The following is a 24836-nucleotide window of genomic DNA, read 5'->3' as shown; positions in this document are numbered from 1 at the left end:
CAACAACAACAACAACACAATTAAATGAAGGCATTAAAAAAAAGAAAAATAATTCTGGCAGATTAGGGTCTTACTGAAATTGCATACTCATAGCATAACTTTTATGGAAAACAATTTAGGACTGTTAAAAAAAGTATTCATACTATTAATCCATTTGTTCCATTTTGGGGGAGTTCATTATAGCAATGGAAGGAAAAGTGATTGTCCCAATATATAATTATTATAATAGGTTAAAAACCAGAACAATCTGAATTACCAACAATAAAAACAAGTAAAGTATGTTACATTATATGGACAGTCTGTTCTCCTGATAGGCCAGGATCTAGAACAGTAAATGCTTAATAAATATTTATTAATAAATGAAATTTTATACTGCAAATTAAATTTTAATTATAAGGATTTTTATAGAAAAACTTATGAAATGACTGTAATATAAGGCCAAAAATGTGATAACATTTATTGAGGTACTACCACGTATCTGGAATTGTATTAAAAGCTGAGGATAAAATAAACAAAATAAGGAACACAATGATCAACAGAGATTTCAGAAACGATCATGATATTTGCTAAATGTTGTAACGTAAGTTTGTACTGAGCTTGTCGATCTTTTTTTTCTTTAATATTATAATTTTTTAATTTTTTTTGAGACAACGTCTCACTCTGTTCCCCAAGCTGGAGTGCAGTGCTACAAACAACGGTTCACTGTAGCCTCAACCTCCCAAGTTCAATTGATCTCCCCACCCCAGCCTCCCGAGTGGCTGGGAGTACGGGCATGCACCACTACCCTCTGGCTAATTTTTTTTTTTTTTTTTAGATGGAGTTTCGCTTTTGTTGCCCAGGCTGAGTACAATGGCATGATCTCAGCTCACTGCAACCTCCACCTCCCAGGTTCAAGCCTTAGCCTTCTGAGTAGCATGCACCACCACACCCAGCTAATTTTGTATTTTCAGTAGAGACGGGGTTTCTCCATGTTGGTCAGGCACGTCTCCGAACTCCTGACCTTACGTGATTCACCTGCCTCGGCCTCCCAAAGGGCTGGGATTACAGGCGTGAGCCACCATGTCTGGCCAATTTTTGTATTTTCTTTTCTTTAATTATACTTTAAGTTCTAGGGTACATGTGCATAACGTGCAGGTTTGTTACATATGTATACTTGTGCCATGTTGGTGTGCTGCACCCATCAACTCGTCAGCACCCATCTATTCGTCATTTATATCAGGTATAACTCCCAATGCAATCCCTCCCCCCTCCCCCCTCCCCCCTCCCATGATAGGCCCTGATGTGTGATGTTCCCCTTGGACTCCCCAAGTCCAAGTGATGTCATTGTTCAGTTCCCACCTATGAGTGAGAACATGTGGTGTTTGGTTTTCTGTTCTTGTGATAGTTTGCTAAGAATGATGGTTTCCAGCTGCATTCATGTCCCTACAAAGGACGCAAACTCATCCTTTTTTATGGCTGCATAATATTCCATGGTGTATATGTGCCACATTTTCTTAATCCAGTCTGTCACAGATGGACATTTGGGTTGATTCCAAGTCTTTGCTATTGTGAATAGTGCTGCAATAAACATGCGTGTGCATGTGTCTTTATAGCAGCATGATTTATAATCCTTTGGGTATATACCCAGTAGGGGGATGGCTGGGTCATATGGTACATCTAGTTCTAGATCCTTGAGGAATCGCCATACTGTTTTCCATAATGGTTGAACTAGTTTACAATCCCACCAACAGTGTAAAAGTGTTCCTATTTCTCCACATCCTCTCCAGCACCTGTTTTCCTGACTTTTTAATGATTGCCATTCTAACTGGTGTGAGATGGTATCTCATTGTGGTTTTGATTTGCATCTCTCTGATGGCCAGTGATGATGAGCATTTTTTCATGTGTCTGTTGGCTGTATGAATGTCTTCTTTTGAGAAATGTCTGTTCATATCCTTTGCCCACTTTTTGATGGGGTTGTTTGTTTTTTTCTTGTAAATTTGTTTATGAGTTCTTTGTAGATTCTGGATCTGTAGCTTGCAAAAATTTTCTTCTCCCATTCTGTAGGTTGCCTGTTCACTCTGATGGTAGTTTCTTTTGCTGTGCAGAAGCTCTTTAGTTGAATTAGATCCCATTTGTCAATTTTGGCTTTTGCTGCCATTGCTTTTGGTGTTTTAGACATGAAGTCCTTGCCCATGCCTATGTCCTGAATGGTACTACCTAGGTTTTCTTCTAGGGTTTTTATGGTATTAGGTCTAATATTTAAGTCTCTAATCCATCTTGAATTAGTTTTCGTATAAAGAGTAAGGAAAGGATCCAGTTTCAGCTTTCTACTTATGGCTAGCCAATTTTCCCAGCACCATTTATTAAATAGGGAATCCTTTCCCCATTTCTTGTTTTTGTCAGGTTTGTCAAAGATCAGATGGCTGTAGATGTGTGGTATTATTTCTGAGGACTCTGTTCTGTTCCATTGGTCTATATCTCTGTTTTGGTACCAGTACCATGCTGTTTTGGTTACTGTAGCCTTGTAGTATAGTTTGAAGTCAGGTAGCGTGATGCCTCCAGCTTGGTTCTTATGACTTAGGATTGTCTTGGCAATGCGGGCTCTTTTTTGGTTCCATATGAACTTTAAAGCCGTTTTTTTCCAATTCTGTGAAGAAACTCATTGGTAGCTTGATGGGGATGGCATTGAATCTATAAATAACCTTGGGCAGTATGGCCATTTTCACGATATTGATTCTTCCTATCCATGAGCATGGTATGTTCTTGCATTTGTTAGTGTCCTCTTTTGTTTCACTGAGCAGTGGTTTGAAGTTCTCCTTGAAGAGGTCCTTTACATCCCCTGTAAGTTGGATTCCTAGGTATTTTATTCTCTTTGAAGCAATTGTGAATGGAAGTTCATTCATGATTTGGCTCTCTGTTTGTCTGTTACTGGTGTATAAGAATGCTTGTGATTTTTGCACATTAATTTTGTATCCTGAGACTTTGCTGAAGTTGCTTATCAGCTTAAGGAGATTTTGGGCTGAGACTATGGGGTTTTCTAAATATACAATCATGTCATCTGCAAACAGGGACAATTTGACTTCTTCTTTTCCTAACTGGATACCCTTTATTTCTTTCTCTTGTCTGATTGCCCTAGCCATAACTTCCAACACTATGTTGAATAGGAGTGGTGAGAGAGGGCATCCCTGTCTTGTGCCAGTTTTCAAAGGGAATTTTTCCAGTTTTTGCCCATTCAGTATGATATTGGCTGTGGGTTTGTCATAAATAGCTCTTATTATTTTGAGGTACGTTCCATCAATACCAAATTTATTGAGCGTTTTTAGCATGAAGGGCTGTTGAATTTTGTCAAAAGCCTTTTCTGCATCTATTGAGATAATCATGTGGTTCTTGTCTTTGGTTCTGTTTATATGCTGGATTACATTTTTTGATTTGCAAATGTTGAACCAGCCTTGCATCCCAGGGATGAAGCCCACTTGATCATGGTGGATAAGCTTTTTGATGTGCTGCTGAATCCGGTTTGCCAGTATTTTATTGAGGATTTTTGCATCGATGTTCATCAGGGATATTGGTCTAAAATTTTCTTTTTTTGTTGTGTCTCTGCCAGGCTTTGGTATCAGGATGATGTTGGCCTCATAAAATGAGTTAGGGAGGATTCCCTCTTTTTCAATTGATTGGAATAGTTTCAGAAGGAATGGTACCAGCTCCTCCTTGTACCTCTGGTAGAATTCAGCTGTGAATCCATCTGGTCCTGGACTTTTTTTGGTTGGTAGGCTATTAATAATTGCCTCAATTTCAGAGCCTGCTATTGGTCTATTCAGGGATTCAACTTCTTCCTGGTTTAGTCTTGGAAGAGTGTAAGTGTTCAGGAAATTATCCATTTCTTCTAGATTTTCTAGTTGATTTGCGTAGAGGTGTTTATAGTATTCTCTGATGGTAGTTTGTATTTCTGTGGGGTCCGTGGTGATATCCCCTTTATCATTTTTTATTGCGTCTATTTGATTCTTCTCTCTTTTCTTCTTTATTAGTCTTGCTAGTGGTCTGTCAATTTTGTTGATTTTTTCAAAAAACCAACTCCTGGATTCATTGATTTTTTGGAGGGCTTTTTGTGTCTCTATCTCCTTCAGTTCTGCTCTGATCTTAATTATTTCTTGCCTTGTGCTAGCTTTTGAATGTGTTTGCTCTTGCTTCTCCAGTTCTTTTAATTGTGATGTTAGAGTGTCAATTTTAGATCTTTCCAGCTTTCTCTTGTGGGCATTTAGTGCTATAGATTTCCCTCTACACACTGCTTTAAATGTGTCCCAGAGATTCTGGTATGTTGTATCTTTGTTCTCATTGGTTTCAAAGAACATCTTTATTTCTGCCTTCATTTCATTATGTACCCAGTAGTCATTCAGGAGCAGGTTGTTCAGTTTCCATGTAGTTGAGCAGTTTTGATTGAGTTTCTTAGTCCTGAGTTCTAGTTTGATTGCACTGTGGTCTGAGAGACAGTTTGTTATAATTTCTGTTCTTTTACATTTGCTGAGGAGTGCTTTACTTCCATTTATGTGGTCAATTTTGGAATAAGTGTGATGTGGTGCTGAGAAGAATGTATATTCTCTTGATTTGGGGTAGAGAGTTCTATAGATGTCTATTAGGTCCGCTTGGTGCAGGGATGAGTTCAATTCCTGGATATCCTTGTTAACTTTCTGTCTCGTTGATCTGTCTAATGTTGACAGTGGAGTGTTGAAGTCTCCCATTATTATTGTATGGGAGTCTAAGTCTCTTTGTAAGTCTCTAAGGACTTCCTTTATGAATTTGGGTGCTCCTGTATTGGGTGCATATATATTTAGGATAGTTAGCTCTTCCTGTTGAATTGATCCCTTTACCATTATGTAATGGCCTTCTTTGTCTCTTTTGATCTTTGATGGTTTAAAGTCTATTTTATCAGAGACTAGGATTGCAACCTCTGCTTTTTTGTGTTCTCCATTTGCTTGGTAGATCTTCCTCCATCCCTTTATTTTGAGCCTATGTATGTCTCTGCATGTGAGATGGGTCTCCTGAATACAGCAGACTGATGGGTCTTGACTCTTTATCCAGTTTGCCAGTCTGTGTCTTTTAATTGGAGCATTTAGTCCATTAACATTTAACGTTAATATTGTTATGTGTGAACTTGATCCTGCCATTATGATATTAACTGGTTATTTTGCTTGTTAGTTGATGCAGTTTCTTCCTAGCCTCGATGGTCTTTACATTTTGGCATGTTTTTGCAATGGCTGGTACCGGTTGTTCCTTTCCATCTTTAGTGCTTCCTTCAGGGTCTCTTGTAAGGCAGGCCTGGTGGTGACAAAATCTCTAAGCATTTGCTTATCTGTAAAGGATTTTATTTCTCCTTCACTTATGAAACTTAGTTTGGCTGGATATGAAATTCTGGGTTGAAAATTCTTTTCTTTAAGAACGTTGAATATTGGCCCCCACTCTCTTCTGGCTTGGAGAGTTTCTGCTGAGAGGTCTGCTGTTAGTCTGATGGGCTTCCCTTTGTGGGTAACCCGACCTTTCTCTCTGGCTGCCCTTAAGATTTTTTCCTTCATTTCAACTTTGGTGAATCTGGCAATTATGTGTCTTGGAGTTGCTCTTCTCGAGGAGTATCTTTGTGGCGTTCTCTGTATTTCCTGAATTTGAATGTTGGCCTGCCCTACTAGGTTGGGGAAGTTCTCCTGGATGATATCCTGAAGAGTGTTTTCCAACTTGGTTCCATTTTCCCCCTCACTTTCAGGCACCCCAATCAGACGTAGATTTGGTCTTTTTACATAATCCCATACTTCTTGCAGGCTTTGTTCATTTCTTTTTCTTCTTTTTTCTTTTGTTTTCTCTTCTCGCTTCATTTCATTCATTTGATCCTCAATCGCTGATACTCTTTCTTCCAGTTGATGGAGTCAGTTACTGAAGCTTGTGGATTTGCCACGTATTTCTCGTGTCATGGTTTTCATCTCTGTCATTTCATTTATCACCTTCTCTGCATTAATTATTCTAGCTATCAATTCTTCCACTCTTTTTTCAAGATTTTTAGTTTCTTTGCGCTGGGTACGTAATTCCTCCTTTAGCTCTGAGAAGTTTGATGGACTGAAGCCTTCTTCTCTCATTTCGTCAAAGTCATTCTCTGACCAGCTTTGATCCGTTGCTGGCGATGAGCTGCGCTCCTTTGCATGGGGAGATGCGCTCTTATTTCTTGAATTTCCAGCTTTTCTGCCCTGCTTCTTCCCCATCTTCGTGGTTTTATCTGCCTCTGGTCTTTGATGATGGTGACGTACTGATGGGGTTTTGGTATAGGTGTTCTTCCTGTTTGATAGTTTTCCTTCTAATAGTCAGGACCCGCAGCTGTAGGTCTGTTGGAGATTGCTTGAGGTCCACTCCAGACCCTGCCTGCCTGGGTATCAGCAGCAGAGGTTGGTGTACCTGTCTGATTCTTACTTTGGAAGCTTCCTCTCAGGGGTGTACTCCACCCTGTGAGGTGTGGGGTGTCAGACTGCCCCTAGTGGGGGATGTCTCGCAGTTAGGCTACTCAGGGGTCAGGGACCCACTTGAGCAGGCAGTCTGTCTGTTCTCAGATCTCAACCTCCATGTTGGGAGATCCACTGCTCTCTTCAAAGCTGTCAGACAGAGTCGTTTGCGTCTGCACAGGCCTCTGCTGCTTCCCCTTTTGTTGTTTAGCTGTGCCCTGTCCCCAGAGGTGAAGTCTACAGAGACAGGCAGGTTTCCTTGAGCTGCTGTGAGCTCCACCCAGTTCGAGCTTCCCAGCGGCTTTGTTTACCTACTTAAGCCTCAGCAATGGCGGGCACCCCTCCCCCAGCCTCGCTGCTGCCGTTTCGGTTAGATCGCAGACTGCTGTGCTAGCAATGAGGGAGGCTCCGTGGCTGTGGGACCCTCCCGGCCAGGTGTGGGTATAATCTCCTGGTGTGCCCGTTTGCTTAAAGCGCAGTATTGGGGTGGGAATTACCCGATTTTCCAGGTGTTGTGTGTCTCAGTTCCCCTGGCTAGGAAAAGGGATTCCCTTCCCCCTTGCGCTTCCCAGGTGAGGCAATGCCTCGCCCTGCTTCAGCTCTCACTGGTCGGGCTGCAGCAGCTGACCAGCACCAATTGTCCGGCACTCCCCAGTGAGATGACCCCAGTACCTCAGTTGAAAATGCAGAAATCACTGGTCTTCTGTGTCACTCGCGCTGGGAGTTGGAGACTGGAGCTGTTCCTATTTGGCCATCTTGCTCTGCCCCTCTCTTTTTTTTTTTTTAGATGGAGTTTTGCTCTTGTTGCCCAGGCTGAAGTGCAATGGTGTGATCTCAGCTCACCACAACCTCTGCCTCCTGGGTTCAAGCGATTCTCCTGCCTCAGCCTCTCGAGTAGTTGGGATTACAGGCCTGCACTACCACACCTGGCTAATTTTGTATTTTTAGTAGAGACAGGGTTTCTCCATGTTGGTCAGGCTGGTCTCAAACTCCCAACCTCAGTTGATCCACCCGCCTTGGCCTCCCAAAGTGCTGGGAATACAGGCGTGAGCCACCATGCCCAACCTGTATTTTTCATAGGGACAAGGTTTCACTATGTTGCCCAGGGTGTTCATGAACTCCTGGACTCAAGGGATCCACTTGCCTTGGCCTCCCAAAGTGCTGAAATTACAGAAGTGAGCTACCGCATTTGCCTTCTTGTCAATCTTTAGGAAAGGTCCTTAGACCTTTAATCAAATTGATTTCCAAATTATAAATAATTTAGCAACATTAATAATTTAATTTCCCAGAATAGAACAAATTAAAAGCAACAGATTAAAATGTGATGACAGGTAGGCCTCTGCATTACCTATGAGAGTAGTCAGTTGAAAAAAAAAAAGTTAGGGCTGGGTGCAGTGGCTCACATCTGTAATGCCAGTACTTTGGAAGGCCAAGGAGGGTGGATCACCTGAAATCAAGTGTTTGGCCAACATGGTGAAACCCTGGCTCTACTAAAAATACAAAAATTAGCTGGATGTGGTGGCAGCTGCCTGTAATCCTAGCTACTTGGGAGGCTGAGGCAGGAGAATTGCTTGAACCTGGGAGGCGGAGGTTGCAGTGAGCTGAGATTACACCATTGCACTCCAGCCTGGGCCACAAAAGCGAAACTCTGTCTCAAAAAAAAAAAAAAAAAAAAAATTTAGGCCAGACATGGTGGCTTATACCTGTAATTCCAGCACTTTGGGAAGCCAAGGCAGGAGAACTGCTTGAGTCCAGGAGTTTGAGATCATCCTGGGCAACATGGCAAGACCCGGCTCTACAAAAAATAAAAAAGTAGCCAGGAGTGGTGGCACACACATGTAGCTCCAGCTATTCAGGAAGCTGAGGTGGGAGGACTGCTTGAGTCAGGGCAGTCAAGGCTGCCATAAGCCATGATCGGGCCTGTGTACTCCACCCTGGATGACAGAACAAGACCCTGTCTCAAAAAACAAAATTTAAGTTTGTCCTTCAGTTTGAGTCAGAGGATGCTATAAACCAAAGGTTAAAGTATATTCACTCAGGCCAAGCATGTGGCTCACACCTGTAGTGATCCAGCACTTTAGGAGGTCAAGACAGGGGGATCACTGAGGCCAGGAGTTTGAGACCAGCATGGGCAACATAACAAGACCCTGTCGCAACAAAACAAAACAAAACAATTTTTTTAAAAGTATATTCACTCTACTTTGTTTAAGGAGGGCATTAAATTCTAATAAATTTCTAATAAATTTCCATTAAAATGTTTTGGCACTTTGGAATAATCTTTGGAAAACTGAAAAAATAAAAAATGTAATGATATGGCACTACAGTCACCAACACTTACTGGTTATTGCATTTTGTTCTCATTCTGCTTAGGTTGGGGCTCTTAATTTTATAATGCTGAGGTAAGTTTGTCAGTATGTTTACTATCATGCATAACAACTAATTTCTTGGTGGTTTTATTTGAAGGTGATAAACCAAGTTAACTGAGAACTTTATTTAAAATTATAGTAATTACAGGATAATGCTGTAAGCATTACATAACCTAGTGAATATAATGCAGTTAGTATACAGCCTGGCATAACAGTAAGTGCTCGACAAATGTTTGCACTTAAAATACCAAAAATTACTGCTCCTGCATTTAGGATGCAACTTGGAATTCAAAACTTGGTATAATAATAATATGGTAATTTCTTTCTTTCTTTTTTTTTTTCTTTTCAAGATGGAGTTTCACTCCTGTTGCCCAGGCTGGAGTGCAATGGTGCAATCTCGGCTGACTGAAACCTCCCACCTCCCAGGTTCAAGCGATTCTCCTGCCTCAGCCTCCCAAGTAGCTGGGATTATAGGTACCTGCCACCATGCCCAGCTAATTTTTGTATTTTTAGTAGAGATGAGGTTTTTCCATGTTGGCCAGGCTGGTCTTGAACTCCTGACTTCAGGTGATCCACCTGTCTCGGCCTCCCAAAGTGCTGGGATTACAGGCATAAGTCACCATGCCCAGCCTAACATGGTTCTTAATAAAATATTTAAAAAATATATATGCTGTCATACCCAGATATGTAAGATCACAAAAAAGAATCTCTTTGGGCAATAACTCAAGGATAAATATTTTGGCAAAAACATGGCATTGTCATTCCATTACAATAGTTGGCTTTTTAAAAAAATGTATTTATGGTCGGGCATGGTGGCTCACACCTATAATCCTAGCACTTTGGGAGGCCGAGGCGGGGTGTATTACTTGAGGTCAGAAGTCTGAGACCAGCCTGGTTAACATGGCAAAACCCTGTCTCTAATTAAAAAATATAAAAATTAGCTGGATGTGGTTAGCACATGCCTGTAGTCCCAGCTACTTAGGAGACAGAAGCTGGAGAATCACTTGAACTTGGGACATAGAGATTGCAGTGAGCTGAGATCACACCACTGCACTCCAGCCTGGGCGACAGAGCAAGACTCCATCTCAACATAAATAAATAAATAAATAAACAAATAAATAAAATAAATATTAAAATGAAAAAAGTATTTCAATTATTTAAGATATAAGGTCTCACTATGTTGCCAGGCTGGACTCCAACTCTTGGGTTCAAGAGATCCTCCTGCCTCAGCCTCCCTCAGTAGCAGGGACTACACGCATGCACCACTGTACCCTATTAAAATAGTTATTTTTACTAATATTTTTATAATTCATTTATAGCTGCTTACTTCCAAAAAGAATTTGATGTAGCTTACTGTTAAACAGCACAGTTATACTGTACCACTTGTCAACTGGGGAAGGCGAAAACCAAAATCCTGGAATAAAAGGCTTCTTAATATATTTAGAAATAGGTTACAAGTGTATTAATGATTCAATTCAAAGGATGAACACAAATTTAAGAACTTTTTTAGGCCGGGTGCGGTGGCTCACTCCTGTAATCCCAGCACTTTGGGTGGCCAAGGTGGTCTGATCACCTGAGGTCTGGAGTTTGAGACCAGCCTGGCCAACATGGTAAAACCCCATCTCTACTAAAAATACAAAAATTAGTTGGTGGTACACGTCTATAATCCCAGCTGCTTGAGGGGCTGAGGCACAAGAACTGCTTGAACTTGGGAGGTAGAAGTTGCAGTGAGCCGAGACCGTGCCACTACACTCCAGCCTGGGCAACAGTGCGAGACTCTGTCTCAAAAAAAAAAAAAAGATTTTTTTTTAAAATGATCGTACAATGTGGCTATCAAGAAAAATAGGATGACAGGATGTCAAGATAATTAGTACTCCTGGTAGAAATATCATTAAGACCTGAAATCCTATTATAAATAATATCACTTTACACTGATAAACATTCATAATCTTCATCCATAAGAAGATGATTCTTAAATCTGTTAGCAGCTAAAACTTCTGGGAAATAAAGCCTTTTATTGGAAGTAAAATGAGTTTTTATTTTAAAGCACCTTTATTTTATTTCCTAACTTAACAGTTTTTATTTACTCTGGCAATAAAGAGATACAACCCCCACCAACAAAGTCCCTAAAATACTTAATTGATAAAGCATTGGTTCTCTGCTAGGTTTTAAAAATAATTTCTGAGAATATAAACATTTAATCACCACCATCTTTATAATTATTTTAAAATTACCTCTAATTTCTTGGCACAAGGTCCACTAACAAGTGCAATCACACCACTGTCAGATACCTAAGCAAAGGGAAAAAGAAACACAGTCCATGAATCCAGACAATGGAAGTAGAATTTTCTAAAATGTATTCATTATTTAGATATAGTCTTATTGCCTCCCATTCATCAAACATGTGTTTTAGCCATATATAACTTCCACCCTTGTTACTTAATTGAGAGGAATATGCCAAAATATATTGCAATTACTTAACCACTAAAAGCATGAAGTGGTCAATAGTTTCAACAAAAACAAAATGAACTAAATTGTTATATGTTCTCATTAGTCATGAAAATACATTTGGTAAACACATAGTCTATATGTTTGAAGCCTATATTTACCTGAGTAGCTGAAAAGTCAACACACTGCAAAAATGGGCAGTTTTTTCCTAATGCATGTAAGGACACATCAGTAATACTTAAGCAGCCACCTAAATCGATGATCTTTAGCAGCTGGCAATTGAGTGCAAGAGCAACGACTCCTTCATCAGTGAGATTGCAGCATCTTTTCAAAGAAGCTTCATGTAGGTATGAACAAGATGAAGCCACAGCTTTTATTCCTGGGGGAAAATATAATTATGTATCAATGAGCTATATGTATGTATATGCAGACATGAGAAGTGTGACTGATTTTCATTTTAGCAATCACCAATTCAATGTTAGCCCTTTTCAAAGTAGTCCACCTGTGAGGATATACTGATTTTCCAGTGATGCTGTCATTATTCAGAACTCTCTTGGAATGTTTCAGGAATTTTCTACACAGTCTGTAGTATCAGCAATTAATGGCAAGGCTTTATTGTCGACAGGTTAAATTGCTTTTAGGAAATAGCCAAAAGTCATTCAGAACCCAATTAGATAGTTAAATAGTAGGTGATTCTCCTTTTGGTTAGAACAAAAATTTTCAAGTAATCAAGTTAATTTTCTTGTGGACTTTGGAGGGAAACCAAAAGTTAATCTGCACAAATGGTTTCAGTCATGGTCTTCATGCTTACAGTTAGACATTTATAGCTATGCCTATGTATTCGCTCTCGCTCCACTTTGACTCTGTTCTCAAAAGTGAATGTATTTTCTTTTTTTTTTTTTTTTTTTTTTTGAGAAGGAGTCTGGCTCTGTCACCCAGGCTGGAGCGCAGTGGCCGGATCTCAGCTCACTGCAAACTCCGCCTCCAGGGTTTAGGCCATTCTCCTGCCTCAGCCTCCCGAGTAGCTGGGACTACAGGCGCCCGCCACCTCGCCCGGCTAGTTTTTTCTATTTTTTTAGTAGAGACGGGGTTTCACCGTGTTAGCCAGGATGGTCTCGATCTCCTGACCTCGTGATCCGCCCGCCTCAGCCTCCCAAAGTGCTGGGATTACAGGCTTGAGCCACCGTGCCTGGCCAAAAGTGAATTTATTTTCTACCACCATGCTCCTTCTGTTAGCCTGGACCAATCTTACATTTTTCTGAGGGTCAAAAAAGAGAAGTCTTTAAATCCAGTTAAGCTGATAAAACTGTACACTGGAGATGGGTGCAGATAAATAGAAGAGTACTTTGGGGATTCTGGGCCCTTTGGTCATAAACAAACATGGTAGCACTGTTAAAAGATACCTTTATGGGGCCGAGCATGGTGGCTCAAGCCTGTAATCCCAGCACTTTGGGAGGCTGAGGCGGGTGGATCACAAGGTCAGGAGATCGCGACCATCTGGCTAACATGGTGAAACCCCGTCTCTACTAAAAATACAAAAAAAATTAGCCGGATAAGGTGGTGGGTGGATGCCTGTAATCCCAGCTACTCGGGAGGCTGAGGCAGGAGAATGGCGTGAACCCGGGAGGCAGTTGACCCGAGATCGGGCCACTGCACTCCAGCCTGGGCGACAGAGCGAGACTCCATCTCAAAAAAAAAAAAAAGGGATACCTTTGTGGGCAAAACACACAGAAGGGAAGATGGTAAAATCATGGGTAGGTCATTCCTACTGTTTTCCATATCTTAAGAAAGAACTTTTTTTTTTTTTCTTAAGACCAGTTATTTTATTTACCAGTGTCCAGCATGGAAGTTGTGATACAATAAGAACTATATTTGACCTTTGTTCTCTGTCCCTGACATAGAGCTCCAAAAATCTTTGGAATTTCCTGAGTAATAGGAGTACCTTTTGTTAGTCATAATAAGGTGTACCTTTTGATCACACCTGAGTTTAGGCTAATGAGGTGACAGCACAGGACCCTTAGCCTAAGGTTGGGGCCTATCTCCAGAAAAATCAAGTGATGAGAAGGTTAGAACATTCAGTTCAGTCCACAGACCTTTGGCGAGGTGAGGTCAGGGACAGCAGGGAATAGGGGATGGGGATTAAGCTCTATAAAAACTCTTGGGATGGGCATGGTGGTTCATGCCTGTAATCCCAGCACTTTGGGAGGTCGAGGCAGGCAGATCACAATGTCAGGAGTTCAAGACCAGCCTGATCAACATGGTGAAACCCTGTCCCTACTAAAAATACAAAAATTAGCTGGGCATGGTGGTACACGCCTGTAATCCCAGCTACTCAGGAGGCTGAGACAGGAGAATCGCTTGAACCCAGGAGGTGGAGGTTGCAGTGAGCCGAGATTGCACCACTGCACTCCAGCCTGGGCGACAGAGCAAGACTCCCTCTCAAAAAAAAAAAAAAAGAAAAAGAAAAATTCTTGGCCAGGGGCAGTGGCTCATGCCTGTAATCCCAGCACTTTGGGAGGCCGAGGTGGGCAGATTACTTGAGCTCAGGAGTTTGAGAGCAGGCTGGCCAACATGGTGAAACCTCGTCTCTACTAAAAATACAAAAATTAGCTAGGCGTGGTGTTACACGCCTGTAATCCCAGCTACTCCAGAGGCTGAGGCAGGAGAATCTCTTGAACCCAGAGGTGGAGGATGCAGTGAGCTGAGATGGCACCACTACACTCAAGCCTGGGCGACAGAGTGAGACTCTGTCTCAAAAAAATAAAAAGAAAAAGAAAAAGAAAAGAAAAGGAAAAAAAAGGAAGAAGAAAAAACAAACAAAAAACCTCTTGAACAAGGAGACTTGATGAGCTTTCGTGTTGGTGAATGCATCCACGTGCTGGGAGAGCAATGTATCCCAAGTCCACGGGGACAGAGGCTCCTGCGCTTCCAGACCTCACCCTATGTATTCTTCATCTTGCTGTTCATCAGTGTCCTTTATAATCTTTTAGAATAAACTGGTAAATGTAACAAAAGTGATTCCCTGAGTTTTGTGAGCCATTCTGACAAATTATCGAATGGAGAAGGAGGTCATGGAAACCCTCCATTTATAGTTGGTCAGTCATGTGTACCAGAGGCCTGGTCTTGCAATTGGTATCTGAAGTGGGGATAGTCTTGTGTGACTGAGCCCTTAACTTGTGGGATCTGATGCTAACTCCAGGTAGATAGTGTCAGAATTGAATTAAATTGTAGGGCACCCAGATGGTGTCCAGAGAGTTACAGAATTTTTTGGTGTGAAAAAACCCAACACATTTGCTGTCAGAAGTGTGGTGTGAGTGTAGAGAAATGTGGTTTTATTGAAGAAGTTCTTTTTAGTGAGTTTTTATGTAAACATTTTAAAACTTATGCTTCTTTGCAATATTATGAATATCCTAACTTGCTAACCAAGATGACTGCAAAATATACTCAACTACCCACAGAATTTTCCAGAAACCTAAGTAGGCCAAAAAAGTCCCTCTTTCTTATATTGAAAAAAAAAAAAAAGAAAAGCCTGGGCAACATAGTGAGACCTTGACTCTACTAAAAATAAAAAATTAGCAGGGGTTAGTGGTGCACACCTGCGGTCCCAGCTACTTGGGAGGCTGAGGTGGGAGGATCGCTTGAACCTGGTAGGTTGAGGCTACAGTGAGCCAAGATTGTGCCACTGCATTCCAGCTTGGGTGACAGAGCAAGACACGGTCTTAAATAAATAAATATAAATAAATATTAATGCAAACCAAATATTGAAAAAAAGAGATCTATGGGGGGAAAAAGGTAAAGATTCACTAATTCATGTAATAGTGACACTGAACAATGCAGTTTGTCTAGCTATTAAAAACTATGCATTACACAAACTGATAGGAGAATACCTGGTAACTTTACTCTGATGATTAATTCTTATGTAATATGGCATCAAAAAAGCCTTAACAAAATATGAACTGGTCATTTCTTGTTCCACTATACCAGGCAAAATATTTAAAATACAGACATATGTATCCATTTTTTTTTTTTAGTTTTAATTTTAATTTTATTTTTTTTGAGATGGAGTCTTGCTCTGTTGCCCAGGCTGGAGTGCAGTGGCACAATCTTGGCTCACTGCAACCTCTACCTTCCAGGTTCAAGCAATTCTCCTGCCTCAGCCTACCAAGTAGCTGGGACTACAGGCACATGTCACTATGCCTGGCTAATTTTTTGTATTTTTTAGTAGAGATGGGGTTTCACTGTGTTAGCCAGAATGGTCTTGACCTCCTGACCTCATGATCCGCCCACCTAAGCCTCCCAAATTGCTGGGATTACAGGCGGGAGCCAACATGCCCAGCCTATTTTTTCTTTCTTTGAGACAGAGTTTCCGTGTCACCCAGGCTGGAGTAGTGATGCAATCTCAGCTCATTGCAACCTCTACCTCCCAGGCTCAAGGGATTCTCCTGCCTTAGCCTCCTAAGTAGCTGGGACTACAGGGTGCACCACCATGCCTGGCTAACTTTTGTATTTTTTGTAGAGACGAGGTGGGGGTGGGTGACAGTTCACCATGCTGGCCAGGCTGGTATCAGACTCCTCGGCTCAAGCAGTCTGCTGGCCTCCCAGCTAAAAAAGTGCTGGGATTACTGGCATAAGCCACCTAGCCTGGCCCATGTTTATTTTAAATATGTTTAAAATACGAGGTAGTGACTTACCCACTGTCTTTCTTAACTTTGAGCACTGCTTTATAAGCAAGAATTCTAACTTGGATTATTTTCTTAGTCTGAGTGTTTTTACTAATAAACATAATTTGTATTTATTTGACTTCTTCATACTCTCTTTTGACGTATTTTCTCCCTTACTCCACAGTTTTACCAGATAGTGAATAGTAATCTACACAGTGTTAATAAATATACCTTCTGAAGTTACAGAAACTCGGTTCCCTTTTGAAGAATTTAAATTTAATTTCTTCAGTTTTCTACAGTTAGACAAGTGCAGAAGAGCAGCATCTGATATATCGCAGCTCCGTAGGTCTAGAGTTTGGACTTCAGGATGTAAAATCTGTAACAAATAAGTGATTTTGAAAAAATTCTTTCTTTCTATAAATATAAATATTCCATATTCAGTGTTTTGGTGGTCATAACAGACAAGTGGCTGATGTAAAATACAGCAAAGAATACAGAAGCATATCCATGTGGAGACAGACACATCAAGCAGGGGAAAACCACATCTACTTCCAGCGGGAGGTGCAGCTTTCAGTGCCAGCAAAGTCCTTCTTGGGACACAAAGTACTGTTGAGATGGCTAATTCAGGGAAAGGATCCGTAGACCTGAGAAGCTTAACCAATGTGGCAGTGAGTAATAATCTTCTGGTAGTTGCTAGCATTAGAGACTCTCCTTATGTGTCTCTGTGCTTAGGAAGTATGAGTCTTTAATCAGTTGTATACCAAGTGCTTACAGAGCACTAGTATTGCTTATCTAGAACATTTACCTTCTATATCATTATTTTTGGGAGCTAATACCCCAGTATTACTGGGTGTTTTCTTGAGGTTGACAAATAATAGATTAATTCCTAAGCATTCTGAGCTCTTTCCTGGGAGTATTTTTCTGTTCTTTTTTTCCAAAATAGAAATGGCTTTACCTTTCTGAAAATAAAATAATGTATTATTATTGTAAAGCATTCAATTTAGAAAAATTATAATAAATTATAAGAATAATGATTTCTATTTATTAGATGCTTACCAGGAAAGGTACTGTCATATACATTATGTTATTTTTTATTTTATTTTATTTATTTTTTGAGATGGAGTTTTACTCTTGTTGCCCAGGCTGGAGTGCAATGGCACGATCTCGGCTCACTGCAACCTCCGCCTCTGGGGTTCAAGTGATTCTCCTGCCTCAGCCTCCCAGTAGCTGGGATTACAGGCATGCACCACCACACCCGGCTAATTTTGTATTTTTTAGTAGAGATGGAGTTTCTCCATGTTGGTCAGGCTGGTCTCGAACTCCTAACTTCAGGTGATCCACCCACCTTGGCCTCCCAAAGTGCTGGGATTACAGGCGTGAGCCACAGTGCCTGGCCTACATTGTTATTTAATATTCTCTCTCTCTCTCAACCCCCACCCCCCAAGGGATTGGTCATTGCCATTTTACCAATGGGAATTAAGACCCTGAGAGCTTAAGCAGCCAACATAAAGAACATAGCCAAAGGAGCAGAGCTGGGATTGGAACCCAGGTCCTTTTAATTCCAAAGCCTAAACTTTTGACCTCTATAACTAAAATTACCCATAATACCAATACCCAGAGATAAAATTATATTAGTTTTTTAAAATGTAGATCGGGGGTACACATGCAGGTTTGTTACAGGGATATACTGTGTGATGCTGAAGTTTAGGCTTCAACTGAACCCATCACCCAAATAGTGAACACAGTACTTGACAGGTAGTTTTTCAACCCTTGCTTCCCCTCCTCCTTCCTCCCTTTTGAAGTCCCCAGTGTGTATTTTTCCCATCTTTATGTCTGTGTGCAACCAATGATTAGCTCCCACTTATAAGTGAGAACATGCGGTATTTGGTTTTCCGTGTCTGCATTAATTCACTTAGGATAATGGCTTCCAGCTGCATCCATGCTGCTGTAAAGGACATGGTTTTATGGCTGTACATATTCATTTTGATGTTTTTTGAGTTTAAAAAACCCTTTGAAGAACAACAGGATCAGATCACATATAAGATGAGTACTTTTTATAAAATCTATAGATTGTAGTTGTATATTATTCCATTTTCTGCAAGTACCATAACTTATTAAATGCATCCTACACTGGCAAACACTTGAGCTGAACATTTAGGTGGTTTTAGGTAGGCAATGTTGTGCCATGATTAAGAACATGTGCTTTGCAGGCAGACTGTCCAAGTTGGAACCCTAGTGATTGCGATCAAGCTCAGTTTTCTCTCTGTGCTTTACTAGCCTTATTATTATAACAGGATATGTTGTGAGAAATAAAGGTGTCTTGCTTATAATATATGCTATACATAACTATGCTTATTATCATAAATTATATTATAATGAATATACTTGTGTACTTTTCTATTATTTCCCTGAGATTTCTACAGGAAGTAAATTGTTGAGTTAATAATAAGCAAATCTTTAGAATTTTTAATAGTTAATGCCAAACTGTCCTTCTAAAAGTTTTTTTTAAATCAATTTACACTCTCACTAGCAGGAGATAAAAGTGACAGTTTCTCCACACTATTGCTAACATTGGGTTTGGGGATTTTTTTCAAGTCTCTGCCAAACTGAAAGGCAAACTGTCACTTTGATGACTAGTAAGGTTAAATATCCTTTGATATGTTATTGGAGATTTCTATTTTTTCCTCTGAGTAGTTCCTGATTCTTTTGGTTTTTTATTTGGTTGTTTTGTTTTTTCTTATTGGTTTGGAGGGATTCTTTATATTGTCAATATAAAAAAGCCCCTAGATTTTCATACATATTGTAAATATTTTTCCAAGTTTTTGACTTTGTTTCTTTTTTTTTTTCTTCTTGCCATAAGGAAGTCTGTATTTTTAAGTAATCAAACCCATCCATCTTTTTTTTCTTGGTTTCCAACTTTGGTATCATGTTTAAAAAGGCCTTCTCCCTCCAGAGAGTACAAAAAGATTTACAAAATACTTCAAAAACAGCCATCCAAAGATGTGTGTAACTTTGTAACAGATGCTGTATCTGGCTTTTTGAATAATGTCATATGCAGGACTCTTGTTAAGAATGGAGTCTAGAGGGAGAGTAACCAGAAAAATCATGTCTTATTTTTCTATTTCATTCACCTTCTTCACCCCTCCTTTTTAATTCAGCTAAAATTAGGTTTAAAAAATAGTAAGGATTGCCGTCAAACAAAAACCTACGTCACTGAGGTATAAGCTAAAGGGATACAAAGAAATGTGGATGGTGGAAAAGTGAAGAAAATCACCATTTTTCCACAGTGTCATAATGGTTCATCTACGAGTCACATATAACATTACATACTTTAACAGAACCATCAACAATAAGAACCCAGAGATATTATTCTACTTCCACAGAGCCAAGCAAACTACACCACTAAGATATCTATGTTCAAATGCAAGCTAACATGAAGAAAATAAATCATTATAATAAAGGTATATCAGGTTAATGCAGAAGAAACGTTAAAGACACATTGAAGTGCAATTCCAATGTGAAGTCACAGGGTTGGTCACATGCTCTAGCATGCAGGCTGGGCACAGTGGCTCACACTTATAATCCTCGATCTTTGGGAGGCCAAGGTGGGCGGATTGCTTGAGCCCGGAGGTTCAAGACCAGCCTAGGCAACATGGTAAAACCCTGTCTCTACAAAAAATACAAAAATTAGCTGGGTGTGGGAGCGGGTGCCTGTAGTCCTAGCTACTCAGGGGGCTGAGGTGGGAGGGTCACCTGAGCCCAGGAGGTTGAGGCTGTGGTGAGACATGATTATGCCACTGCACTCTACCCTGGGTGATAGAGTGAGACCCTGTCTCAAAAAAGAAACAAACAGGCCGGGCGCGGTGGCTCAAGCCTGTAATCCCAGCACTTTGGGAGGCCGAGACGGGCGGATCATGAGGTCAGGAGATCGAGACCATCCTGGCTAATACGGTGAAACCCCGTCTCTACTAAAAAATACAAAAAACTAGCCGGGCGACGAGGCGGGCGCCTGTAGTCCCAGCTACTCGGGAGGCTGAGACAGGAGAATGGCGTGAACCCGGGAGGCGGAGCTTGCAGTGAGCTGAGAGCCGGCCACTGCACTCCAGCCTGGGCAGCAGAGCCAGACTCCGTCTCAAAAAAAAAAAAAAGAAACAAACAAACAAAACCCACAGAAAAACACATGCTGGAGTGCTGTCATCACAGCTTGCTTCCTTTCGATGACTTTAGGCTTTAGGCAGAAGGTGAAGTGAAGTCAGGGCTACTGTGGAGTCCTAATTAGGGAAAGGGAGTCAGGCTGGCAGGACCAGGGGAAAACAAATAAACTACTGGTCTGCCTTTCTTCATGGTCCAGAACATATAAACAAAAAGAGAGGCTGGGTGTGATGGCTCACGCCTGTAATCCCAACACTTTGGGAGGCCGAGGCAGGTGGATCACAAGGTCAGGAGATCGAGATCATTCTGGCTAACACAATGAAACCCCATCTCTACTAAAAATACAAAAAAAAAATTAGCCGGGCAGGGTGGTGGGCACCTGTAGTCCCAGCTACTCGGGAGGCAGGAGAATGGCGTGAACCTGGGAGACGGAGCTTGCAGTGAGCAGAGATTGCGCCACTGCACTCCAACCTGGGCGACAGAGCGAGACTATGTCTTAAAAAAAAAAAAAAAAAAAAAAAAAAGAGGAAGCAGATAAGCTATGGGTCTGCCTTTATGGTCCAGAACACATAGCCTTCCTGCACAGACAACGTACATAACTCACAAACTTCCTGCTTACCACCAAACACTTCGATTTATCATCAAACACCTCGGCTGACAGAAGGATGCAAGTTAGCTCACTGCTACCTTGGAATTGTCAATCAGCCCAAGTTCCATTCTATAAAATCTCCAACAAGCCTTTGTCTCCTGGCAGTTGGGTCCTCTCTTGCTGGTTCTGCACGTTGCTCCCTTGCAATGTATTTTCACATTTTATCTAATAAATCTGCCTTTCTTTACCAACAACTGTCTTGGTAAATTATTTTGCCACCATCCCACCAGCCCGGATAGTTACCGCTCACCCTCAACAGCAACTGGCAGTTCTAGTCTCTGCAGACTAGATGGTGATGGCTGCAGAGTGGTGATGGCTGCAAATCCAAAGACAATATTTAAATGTAAGTAGTGTAGAAACTACTAACTATCATTTTCAGTTTTTGAAACACAAATAGCAAAAATACAAAAGATAACACAGGAGTAGTATTGAAGGAAATTATCTACTCTGCTATTTAATAACCTTTAAAAATCAGGGGCTGAAGGTTAAGCCCTAATCTGAGGGGCTGTTTAGCAGAAGGAAGAGTGATTATCTTTTTCTGGTGCTTGGGGCTCTCTGCCTTGCAGCTCATCACTCCAGACCCTCTCCAGGCCTCCACCTCCTATGTCAGCTCAATAGGGCTGAAATAGACTTGGGTCTTGCCTCCTTTACTCTTACCACTACCAGAGAGTATACAGAGATATGCTCACAGGCCAAAACAAGACACCTAGAGAGCACCACTATTTCAAAAGAAAAACAAAGATTACTGATTCCATCAGGAGCAGAGGAATTAAAACAGAGAGGCCAAAGATGTTAATAAGCATAATATTATGCTAAAAGAAATAACAAACGATTAATAAGATAAAACAATAAGAAACCATAAAAAGGTGAATTGGAAATATTAAATATGAAAATATAGCAGTTGAAAAAAGAACAGTATAGATGAGAAGAGTGATTTTTAACTACTGGTCATTATCCATGAATGGATTACAAAATCAGTTTAGCAGACTGTGATCAATATTTTTTCAATAAAATAAGACTAAATAGAATACAATTACATAGAAAAGACCAAAATGTACTACACATTATATTGTTACACCTAAGTGTGGTTTGTGTACTAGAGTCACAATGTAACATATATTTCTTATTGTGAGTCTTGACCAAAGTAAATAGGCCGTTAGGCCAGGAGGTCCGATTGGCGATCAGTAACCTATTGCATGTATCCCCCAGTTTAACACTTTAAAACATGAGGTCAGCAGGCGCGGTGGCTCAGCCTGTAATCCCACACTTTGGAGGCCGAGACGGGCGGATCACGAGGTCAGGAGATCCGAGACCATCCTGGGCTAACGACAGTGACAACCCCGTCTCTACTAAAAATACAAAAAACACTAGCCGGGCCGGAGGGTGGCCGGGCGCCTGTCAGTCCCAGCTTACTCCGGAGGCTTGGATTGCAGGAGAATGGCGTAAACCCAGGAGGCGGAGCTTGCAGTGAGCTTGATATCCGGCCACTGCACTCCAGCCCTGTGCGACAGAGCGAGAGCTCCCGTCTCAAAAAAAAAAAAAAAGGAGGTCAAGGGTACAGGTACCATGAAGACAAGTGTGTATGGAAGGCTAATGGGAGCTGACCAGAGCAACACCATTTTGTTCCTGAATGTCATTCTGCAACTGCTTGACTATAGAATGTACTTGCTGATGCTGCAGATGAAACTGCTGCCACTTGTGAAAAGACTATGCTATGCTGATGACTGAACTTTTTTCAAACCTCTGAATCAAGGATTTCTGCCTAGAAACCCTTATTCTAACTAATGAATTGTTTGATAACCCTCTCCCACCTTTCTCTTTAAAAGACCTCATATATCTCTTAGGACATATTAATTAAATAGTTAGGACATGATTTCAGATGCCTCTGGAATCTGTGTTCCTTGAATTCAATTCTAAAACCACCAATAAACTTTTTTGCTTGGATTTTCAGTCTTCATGACTCTGGTTGACACAAGAGAAGTAACTGAGACAATGGTAGAAGATTTTTTAGGAACTATTACATGTTGCAAGAAGTCAGGGACCCCGAACAGAGGGACCAGCTGGAGCCACGGCAGAGGAACATAAATTGTGAAGATTTCATGGACATTTATCACTTCCCAAATAATACTTTCATAATTTCTTACACCTGTCTTTATTTTAATCTCTTAATCCTGTTATCTTCATAAGGTGAGGATGTACGTCACCTCAGGACCACTGAGATGATTGCATTAACTATACAAATTGATTGTAAAACATGTGTGTTTGAACAACATGAAGTCAGTGCACCTTGAAAAAGAACAGAATAACAGCGATTTTAGGGAACAGGGAAGACAACCATAAGGTCTGACTGCCTGTGGGGTCAGGCAAAAAGAGCCATATTTTTCTTCTTGCAGAGAGCCCATAAACGGACGTGCAAGTAAGAGAGATATCACTAAAATTCCTTTTCCTAGCAAGGAATATTAATATTAAGACCCTAGGAGAAGAATTGCATTCCTGGGGGGAGGTCTATAAACGGACGCTCTGGGAGTGTCTGTCCTATGTGGTTGAGATAAGGGCTGAGCTATGCTCTGGTCTCCTGCAGTACCCTCAGGCTTACTAGGATTGGGAAACCCCAGCCCTGGTAAATTTGAGGTCAGACCGGTTCTCTGCTCTCAAACCCTGTTTTCTGTTAAGATGTTTATCCAGACAATATGTGTACTGCTGAACATAGACCCTTATCAGGAGTTCTGATTTTGTCCTTGTCCTGTTTCCTCAGAAGCATGTGATCTTTCCTCTGCTTTTTGCCCCTTAACGTATGTGACCTACTCCCTGTTCGTACACCCCCTCCCCTTTTGAAATCCTTAATAAAAACTTGGTTTTGCGGCTCAGGTGGGTATCCCGGTCCTACCGACATGTGATGTTGCCCCCAGTGGCTCAGCTGTAAAATTCCTCTCTTTGTACTCTTTCTCTTTATTTCTCAGACTGGCCGACACTTAGGGAAAATAGAAAGAACCTATATTGAAATATTGGGGGCGGGTTCCCCTGATAATTACATATGGACATTTTGGTTATCTGGAAGGAAAAAAAAACCCTTATACTTTATAATATTCTAAAGTGCAGGCCAGGTGTGGTGGCTTACACCTGTAATGCCAGCACTTTGGGAGGCTAAGGCGGATGGATCACTTGAGCTCAGGAGTTTGAGACCAGCCTGGGCAACATGGTGAAACCCTGTCTCTACAAAAAAATGCAAAAATTAGCCAGGCATGGTGGTGCACACCTATAGTCCCATCTACTCAGGAGGCTGAAGAGGGATCACCTAAGTCCAGGCAGCGGAGGTTGCAGTGAGCTGAGATTGCACCACTGTACTCCAGCCTGGGCAATGGAGCATGACCCTGTATCAAAAAAATAAAAATAAAAAAATAAAAAACGATGACCAGTCTTACCATATACCATTGTTCCAAAAATCTAAAACCATATCTATAGAAAATATAATATGCTTGCTTTACAGTTATTCATATTCTTACCTCACTTATATTTGAATCTGTTATCCGTCCCTGCATGCTCATTATTTTAATCAGTCTATCTTTTATGTTGGGAGGCAAAGGCTTAATGTCTGTGAGATATCTGGAAATATTCTTCATGAAGCACCAAAGGCATCTGAAATACAAATACAATACAGTAAATCACACTGGGCCTGTACTGATTCCTAACACTTGTCTTAACGCTATTTGTTAGCACCCAGTCCTTTCATAAAAGTGTGTACATTTTGGCTGGGTGTGGTGGCTCACTCCTGTAATCCCAACACCTTGGGAGGGCCAGGCAGAAGGATGGCTTGAGCTCAGGAGTTTGAGACCAGCCTGAGCAACATGGTGAAACCGTCTCTACAAAAAAAAAAAAAAAAATACAAAAATTAGCTGAGCATGGTGGTGTAGGCCCGTAGTCCCAGCTACTTGGGAGGCTGAGGTGGGAGGATCGCTTGGTCCCAGAAGGTCGAGACAGAAGGGAGCTGTGATTGTGCCATTGCACTCCAGCCTGGGCAACAGAACAAGATCCTGTCTCAAAAAAAAGTGTATACATTTTATATTAATACTATATTTACAACTTTAGCTCTGTTAGCTTCAAAAAC

The 24836-nt window shown here is 41.1% G+C and overlaps 1 protein-coding gene across 6 annotated transcripts in view; it reads right to left on the bottom strand.

Annotated features, from left to right (window-relative positions):
* LOC104661566 (protein AMN1 homolog) overlaps nt 1-24836 on the bottom strand; it is a 47916-nt gene that overhangs the window by 4298 nt on the left and 18782 nt on the right. For all 6 annotated transcript variants that reach the window (XM_030939563.1, XM_030939568.1, XM_030939565.1 and 3 more), the window contains 4 exons: nt 24235-24367; nt 16162-16306; nt 11431-11648; nt 11056-11112 (listed from right to left, as the gene is read on the bottom strand). In XM_030939563.1, coding sequence (XP_030795423.1) covers nt 11056-11112; nt 11431-11648; nt 16162-16306; nt 24235-24367 — 553 coding nt within the window. The remainder of the gene's footprint in view (nt 1-11055; nt 11113-11430; nt 11649-16161; nt 16307-24234; nt 24368-24836) is intronic.

The sequence above is a fragment of the Rhinopithecus roxellana genome, chromosome 10, assembly GCF_007565055.1.
Source record: "Rhinopithecus roxellana isolate Shanxi Qingling chromosome 10, ASM756505v1, whole genome shotgun sequence".
Classification (NCBI taxonomy): domain Eukaryota; kingdom Metazoa; phylum Chordata; class Mammalia; order Primates; family Cercopithecidae; genus Rhinopithecus; species Rhinopithecus roxellana.
This window is presented reverse-complemented; position numbering and strand designations above follow the sequence as displayed.